The following is an 8,734-nucleotide window of genomic DNA, read 5'->3' as shown; positions in this document are numbered from 1 at the left end:
TCTTTATGTTTCTTATTTGTCAAATTTTAACAGCGAGTCTCTTCAACAGGTCAACAACAAAGAAAGCCAAGCAAAGCGGCACCGTTGCTTTCCATAAATCACCAGGGAGCTTAAGCAACGACAACGGCGACGGCAACGAGAACGTCACAAATTTGCATATTTAGAGGGTAAAAACAATAGCTTTGCACGCCCTGCACGTGCGTTTTTCACCTTTGTCCATTTCGTTGCCGTCGTCAGCAAAGCAACAACGTGAAATTACCAAGTTTGAGGTGTTATGGAGAACGTCAGCACCTGGAGATAAATTTTCATTTTTCTCCCCTAAATTAAGCGCCGCTCGTAACGGTTTCATTCCTGAGGGACTGAAACACCCTTGTCATATTAAAAGGCTTGGAATAGTCACGAAGTGATCGCAATAACGTGAATTTATGGTTTTACATGACGTTCTCGTTGCCGTTCCCGTCGTCGTTGCTAAAGCTCCCTATTAACGTGAAATAGCCAAGTTTTTGGTTTTATGAAGAACGTCAGCACTTAAAGATAAATTTTCATTTTCTCGCCTAAAATGAAGTGCCGTTCCGACTGGTCTCATCCTTGAGGAATTACCACACCCTTGTCATATTAAAAACGTTGAAATAGTCACGAAGCGATTAAAATAACGCAAATTTATATTTTGAGATGACGTTCTCGTTGCCGTCGCCGTTGTCGTTGCTTAAGCTCCCTACGTATTTCCGACATATCTTTGCACTCGCAAAAGTAAATTTGTAATTTCCGGTAAAAAAACGATCTCGGTTTTTTTGGCTCGAAATGCAATCAAGCGCAACTAATCAAGGGGTACAAGCAATTTAATTTAATCAAGTTTCAGATTTACAATTAAAAATATTTGACTATCAAATCAATCAACTGCTTAATCTGAGGTAGGCTTAACACAGAGTACCAGACTCCTTAAAAATAAGCCACCTATCATTACAACATAAAGAAATCCATATAATTAATCAAATAATAAAATTATCTTAAAAGTTACCATAAATGGACCAATGATTGGGTAAAATACAACGTAAAGTTAAAAAAAAAATCTACGGCCCTGTCCACACGTATCCGGAAATTTTTTTTTCCGCAAATATTTTTTTGCGGTTGCGAAAATTTTCGCGTCCACACGCAGCGTATTCGAATCGTTTACAGCCGTCAACATGTATCCGATTGTATCCGGAAATTTTCTGATTTGCTCTAGTGCCCAGTTCTTTTGCCGGAGATAATCCTGAAATGAGCATTCGCATAATTGCGATTTGGCGTCATTTCTTCCGCGCCATAGCAACTGCAAGGTGTAAACAGTCGAAGCTTGTAGTTTATCACCCAAAAAAAATGTCTAAATCTTCTGAAAAAGTCAAGAAAAAGTATGCTGATTCATATAAATGGACCGATGATGAAGTTGAACTACTGCTGACGGTCACGAAAGTAAAAGTATTTGTTGTGTAAATTTATCACAGCTGCATTTATCTGAAAGCATGACATCAAACTAGAAATCAGAGCAATTAACAAAGAAGACACAACCTTGCTGTACGCCATGTTTGTTTAATGCTCGCCGTGAAGACTGGATCCAAGAGAATGACGTAAGCGTATTCGCAAATTTGAGGATACGACCGTCCACACGTATACGTATTCGTATCGGATAAAAAAAATTCCACTCTGGAGAGCGTTTTCAAAAATTTCCGGATACGCCGGAAAATACGCTGGATACGTGTGGACGCAAGCCGTATTCGCAAAAAAAAAAAATTGCGTTTTCACAAATTTCCGGATACGTGTGGACGGGGCCTACATTAAACTTATCATAATAAAAAACTATCAAATGTTTACAGAAGATTGACAAGGTATTTGATTCTCTTATACTAAGAGGTAAATTGTTCCACAGACGACAGATCCGAACAAAAAACGAATTCTTAAAGACGTCAGTCCTGCTGAAAGGGACACCAAGCGTTAAATGATCAACATTTCTAAGCTGTTTAGTACAAGAGCAAAAAGATACATTATCAAAAATCTTTAATTTATATATATTCTTAAGACACTTAAAATAGAAAACCAAATCATTAATTTCTCTGCGATACTTCAAAGCAGGAGCCCATCACCCTGTTCAAAGGTAATAAATTTAACTTACTAAGGCGCTCGTACGCAAACGTTGACTGTGTAGCACTTATATTTGAACAGACTTAACTAATTAGAGTGTAATTAAGGGTGTTTGTCAATTCAACAGGCTTTACTGGCAGGCGTTTTTTTCTAGCCTCTCCGCCCCTTTCCCCGCTCCTCGTCTCAATCCTCTACCGGCTGTGTGCTTTCAAAATGGCGGCCCATTACGAACTTTAGACGTTGAACAAGCGTCCGCCTGCCAAAAAACGCCTGTTCTGCAGGCTAAGATAGCGAGGAATTGAAGACCTACGACGGCGACGTTTACGAAAACGTCACCTCCAAACATAAGTTTGCACGATCGTAAATCTCTCGTGATTATTCCACCTCGTTCACGTCGTAGGATATGGGCGAAGTGTCCGAAAAATAAACTGGTGCCGGCAGTTACGGAGTAAAAATATGAAATGACAGTGTCACATTTGCGTGCTCTCGACTTAGGCCTAGGCACAAATATTTTTTCAGATACTTTTTGAGATATTATGAAAATTTTGATATATCTAGAAAATCTCGAGTAATTTAGATAAAAATATCGTGATATTTAGAATTTATTAGGGAAAAATTGTTGAAGTCACCTATGTTTTTTTCCCAGAAAAGTTAAATGCTACATACAGAGACAGAAATTCAAACAAAATTAACCAATCGTCCCATATGGGCCTGCAGTAATAACATGTAGCAGTATTCTCCATTTGTAACAACATATCCGAATGCTCCAAATAAACAATCGGTAACTACTTGGAGACTGCGGGATAATGAAATCCAAAAATGAATTGAAGTAAAAAAAAAATGGATTTTTACTGTATGCCTCACAAGGCTAATGCATTGAACGTTTTCACTATTTGACCAACATTCGTTCAACAAAGGTTGAACGGCTGTTTGGCAAATGTTGGGCGCAAAAATAAAGTTGTGCAGGAGCCGTTCAAAAGGTTCCATCATTGCGCCAACAAAAGAACTAACACTTCCACAAAATTTCATTGCGAGGAACTAAGAACTAGAAACCACAGTCTCTCTGGTCCAGATAAACCTCGCCATATGTGGACTTTTGCGGCCTGGTGTGAGCATGCGTGTGTTTTACAGTAGGTCATTTCCGAGTTCGTGTCTGCCTCCTCTTCAAAGGGAGTCTAAGTGCAAAGTTCTTGTGATAGTAATTAGTAGTTCTACTTCACATGTGAATGAAAACTAATTTTCATAATAAAAACTTCGCTTTTAGATTCGCTTTGAGGAGGAGGTAGACATGAACTCGGAGATGGTCTATTGTTGAACAGAGTGTTTCGAGAACAAAGAAAAGTTGAATCGATGTTAAATAAAAAGTTTAAACCTCTTTAAACTTGATTCAAAACGTTTTCAACAAGTTTTCAACATTTTTTGCACTTTCAACAAATGAATGTTGTCAAACGCTCCGAACATTTGGTTCAACAAAGTGTTGAATACATGTTAAAGCAAATGTTGAGACTGCTTAAACGGGCCTTTGTACTTTGTTAGGTTATAAAGCAGATATGTTCGGGATATTTAGTTAAAAATCGAGATATTTAGAGAAAAAAAAGGGGGAATTTTCGGAACATATTTAGACGATTTCACGTGATAATTGTGGCTCACGTTGTCGTCAAAACTTCACATTTGGTGATTTCACGTCGTTGTTGTGCGGAGTACCGCAAAATATGTGCTAAAATGCGTGCAGCACAATTTTTTCCTTTTTTAACCAATCATATTCTTGTTTTGTGGCGTTGTCGTTGTCGAAGTCGTCGTCGTTTCGTAAACTACCTTAGTGGGAGATGTGAGGACCCGACGATAAATTATCTCCAAGCATACATCGTTTATACAAATTTTACTTATGAAAAGATGATGCAGACTTTCCACGCCAAAAATCATAAAAGAAGCTCTTGCAGCCGTCTTTCCCCCCCTTTCCAAAGACCCATGGCTGATCAACCGCTTTCAAACAGAAGCAAATTCGACTTAAAGTTCCAAGTGGGACTTGCCTTTTGTTTCATCGCGCATTTAAAAGGGAATTTTGACAACTAAAACGTTAGCGATGCCGCTGGACACGACCCTCGTCTGTTTAGTAATGTGTCCAGTAACAGATGTTGTAAAAGACAAAAACAAAAGGAAATAGCACGCGCGAAACGTTATCAATCTGGTTTGCCATCTTTCTCATGCTTTTGTTTTCCGTGTTCCCTTGTACTTCGCAATCATCCGACGATATCTTGTCAACTTCGTTGTCTCTATAAATCATTTCAAGGTCTCCTGGGTCCACATTTGGCGCATGTCCATTGCAGTTCTCGGTGCTGCCAACATCAGTGTTGGATCCAGTTAGTAATTTGTTGATCTAAAGGAATGGAAGTGTAGAATGAGCAATTAACAACGATGATGACAATGGAAATTATGATGACGATGATGGAGATGTTGATGATGATGAGGAATATGAATAAGACTGATAATGGTGACATCGTCATTGTCAGTAGTCCAGAAAAATATCATGATGACGACCATGACGATGATCAGGATGATGACGACAACGTTGTTTATGATGATGACGATGACGACGAGGATGATGTTGATGTAAGTGATGACGATGACAACAATGTAAATGATGACCATGATTACGATAAAGATGACGACGACGACATCGTGAGTAATCGAGTAAATTGGTATCATGACGATGATGGAGATGATGATGACGATGATAATTATGGCCACGATTTTGTCAGTAATCTAGTAAATTGGTTATGGAGACGACGATGATGAGGATGATGACGATAACGATGACGATGATGATGATGATGATGACGATGACAACGACGATGATGAGGATGATGACGATAACGATGACGATGATGATGATGATGATGACAACGATTATCATGATGACAACGATAATGACGATGATGATGACGACGATGATGAAAATGATGACGACGATGACGATAATGATGATGATGATGATGAGGACGACGATAGAGATGATGGTGACTGATTATGATGACAACGACACTGTCAGTAATGAGTAAATTGGTCATGGAGACGACGACGATGACGATGACGATGACGATGACTTCGTCAACCATGACGATGAAGATGATGGCGACGACGATGGAGATAATGATGACTGACAATGATGACAATGACATTGTCAGCAATGGGTAAATTGGTTATCGAGACGATAATGATGATGATGATGATGACAATGATAATGAACCTCACTGAATTATTATGACAACCATGAGGTAAAAATGGGAGGAGCATCAAAAAATATAAGTGCAACTTAATCCACAAAAACTGCGTTACCTCGTAGCTTATATTTCGATCCTTTTTAGTCGCTGTCTTTTTGAGTATATACACAATTATGCATTCAATCAGAGACAGGAACACGAAAGTAAAGGAGACCAGCAGGTACCAGTCCAGTGCCTTTGGATAGCTGACTTGAGGTAGCGCAGAATTCAGAGATCCGAGCAGGAAAATTATGGTCAGAATTGTGGTGATACCCAAAGCCATTCTGTTGCCGATGTCATCTTTGTCCATCCAGAACACGACCCAGCTTAGCATCACAAGAAATATATCCGGTAAATAGACCTGAATGAGGAAGTAACCAAGTCGTCTTTGGAACAAAAAGGTGACAGTTATTGTTGAGAAATTCCCTAGCAACAGAAATGAAAAAAAAAAAAAAAAACGTATGTCAGCATTTATGTTCCCTTGATAGGCTAAGTAAACTCCTATTTTTTTTATCTTAATTTTTGTTTGACGTGCCACAAGGCTGAGCGTGACTTCGGATACAGAACCAAGCGACATAGTGGATTTTGAATTCCAGCGGTTTTTAATAGTGTGTGTTCGCTCATGTGACCAGCTGCAATATTTGCATACTAACACAAAAGAAAGAATTTTCATAAAAATAGAGTTCGATCAATTCGCAAAAGTATACTTCACTCCTTCAACATGGCCGCTGTTTCTCTGTTTCACTTCTCCAACATGGCCGCCGTGACGTCATGTGAAAACACTGCATATCTTGTACCTTTTATTCTTATCTTTCAAAGTCTTAAAAACCCACGTAACAAAGCTAAAATTTCCAACCGTCATTTCATTTCTTTCTTTAGTCCGAAGATAATCTCGGAAATGGTCACACATGAATAAATGAGCCTAGGGATGTTTTTGAACCCTAAGAAACAAAAGAAACAAACAAACCAAAAAAAAAAGATACCTACCAGTGCTATAATTCTTCACATCAGATGATAGCTTAGCTCCTTTGTATTCAAACTGAGCCATTTCTTTGCTTCCAACACTAACGTTTTCGGAAATCCATTCGTAGATAATTTGATCAGTAGTGTAGGCGTCTATGGTGATAGAGATACAAAAATCCTCACTCGATACAAGTCATCTCCTTATTTATTACCGGGCTTAAATTTCTCTATGTCATATCTCATAACAACTGCACAAATCCCACCCCTCAACACCTCAGTGCCAGGAACATTCACGGCCCAAATGACAATTAACCGATTTGAAACGCCTAACTCCCAGAGCCTAGTCAATCTTCTAAACAAATATTACAGCGATGATAAACACGGTAAATCAACGCATTTTGTATAGACTTGACGTTTCGTATGTGCAGCAACTGTAAGTAGAACCTTATTATTTAAGCAATGGAGGACGTTTTCCGTTTTTCCATAGCCTCATCTAAACACAAGGGGGTGTTGGGAGAATTCTCGACAGTTATGCAAACCCGAGAGGCACCCCCGAACGAACGCCCGCCTGGCAATACACAACCAATCAAAATTCGTATGATGTCACAGCCGTGTTTTCACACTCTCATCTAAACACAGCTATTGACCAATGAGAGTGCGCGTACTATCCTAATTATTTTATAAATAAATAAATAAATATATAAGTAGTTTTCAAACATTGTAACGGTTGTTTTTTTGTCTGTTGCCCAGCATACCAAACGTTAAGTCTTTAATTACAAAATGCGTTGGTTTACCTTGTTTATCACGGCGACTGCTGTTTGTGTTTTCTTTGTAATTGAGCTACGATGGCTAAAGAACATGGGTTTAAGGCCCATTCCACACGCATCTGGATATTTCTTAATTCGCAACTTTTTTTTTGCAGATTTGTCTTCCGTCCACACGTATGCGGCGAATACGGCATGCACCATGGGAGCACCATGGGTAAGATTTTTGGGAAATCTATCCATGTGAGAAAATTTGATTATGACGTCAGCCAGAACAGACTGTCGGGGTGGAGGTGGGAAGGTAGAAAACCCTCTGGGACGACAGTGATCGGGCAATTTTCCTTGGCGGAAAATCGTGTGGCAGCGTTGCATTTGGCAACCCGCGTTTTTCTGGCGGGAAATCATATTAGTGACGAGCAACGGGATAAAGAGCAGGAAGGAGCACGAGAGAAGAATTTGAAAAACCTAAGCGAAGAAAGCCTCGAGAGAAGACGAAGAACACCGTAAAGCTGAGAGAAAAAGCGAGAGTCAAAACACCTATTTACAACGGTTAGGTTTCAGGTAATGTTTTCCTTCTTAATGCATACCTCGCTGCCTCACACATTTTGTAAAACTCGCTAAAAAAAACGTTGGCCTGAAAACCTTTGCAATTCTGTGTTGACAAGAATTCTGGCATATTTCAACTATCACATTTATAGGCTTTTTGTGTAAAAGGAATGTCCAGTCGTGAGCTGCTTGTTTGCCTGTGAAATTGCAGTGGAGTAAGCGAATTCTCTACGCTTTAGATTGACTTAATAATTAGTAAGATTTTTGTTGTTGTTCTAGACTGAAGGGTGTAAAGATTATCATTCAAACGGAAAATGTTGTGAAAGAGATTCATGACAGTGCATGTAATTTCAGTTTTAGCTGTTGATTATAATTGTTGCTGATTGTTTGCAAGGCTTGTTTGTTTACTGCCGTCATCAGCTCAGAGGTGTTTGATCACTGTAAACTGCATACACTAATTACGATTAATTGTGTACTTTATGCAGAAGCATAATTATTTTCATATACACCTTTTTGCCTTCTGGGTTTAGAAACAGGAGCTCCGCTTTTAGGCTTGGCTAAATCTATTTACTATTTCTATGATCACATGCCATAGAAACCACGCCGTGACTTAAAAATTCACTATCTCCTACTGAACACGAGAATGCCGACCTTTTGATATTTTAGCCATGAAGGTCATTTTAGCCATGAAGGTCATTTTTATAGTTCAATAGTCGATCTACCGCGCTAGCGCGAATCCCTTGGACCTAGTTCAACCCATGCTATAGAGGAGTCATTATTTAGTTTCCGCTTCAAGAATTAACTTGCTAATTTCAATATTTGACAACACCTTATGAAAAAAGGAAGACCTATCAGAAGACCATTATACCGAAAAGTGCCGATCTCTCTCTCATTCGGCCTTGCTCCATCAATTTACGGTATTATTTCAATTTTCAATACAGGTCCCGCGAAATGATGACCAATCAGATTAGGCCTGATGACCACAACACCTCTGATTGGTCTGCAATCAAGTAGACGCGCGAGGGATTGCTCACGCGAAATTGAAAAAAAAAAAAATCTGTATCCGTCTTTGTGCTCAATTAAAAA

The 8,734-nt window shown here is 39.1% G+C and overlaps 1 protein-coding gene across 2 annotated transcripts in view; it reads right to left on the bottom strand.

Annotated features, from left to right (window-relative positions):
- Positions 1-821: 821 nt before the first annotated feature.
- LOC138011782 (gamma-aminobutyric acid receptor subunit alpha-1-like) overlaps positions 822-8,734 on the bottom strand; it is a 30,124-nt gene continuing 22,211 nt past the window's right edge. For both annotated transcript variants that reach the window (XM_068858960.1, XM_068858959.1), the window contains exons 7-9: positions 6,363-6,491; positions 5,452-5,801; positions 822-4,492 (exon numbers count right to left, since the gene is read on the bottom strand). In XM_068858960.1, the coding sequence (XP_068715061.1) occupies positions 4,226-4,492; positions 5,452-5,801; positions 6,363-6,491 (746 nt within the window). In that variant the 3' untranslated portion in view covers positions 822-4,225. The remainder of the gene's footprint in view (positions 4,493-5,451; positions 5,802-6,362; positions 6,492-8,734) is intronic.

The sequence above is a fragment of the Montipora foliosa genome, chromosome 7 (assembly GCF_036669935.1).
Source record: "Montipora foliosa isolate CH-2021 chromosome 7, ASM3666993v2, whole genome shotgun sequence".
Taxonomy (NCBI): Eukaryota; Metazoa; Cnidaria; class Anthozoa; order Scleractinia; family Acroporidae; genus Montipora; species Montipora foliosa.
The sequence above is the reverse complement of the archived record's forward strand: the minus strand, read 5'-3'. Positions and strand labels throughout refer to the sequence as shown.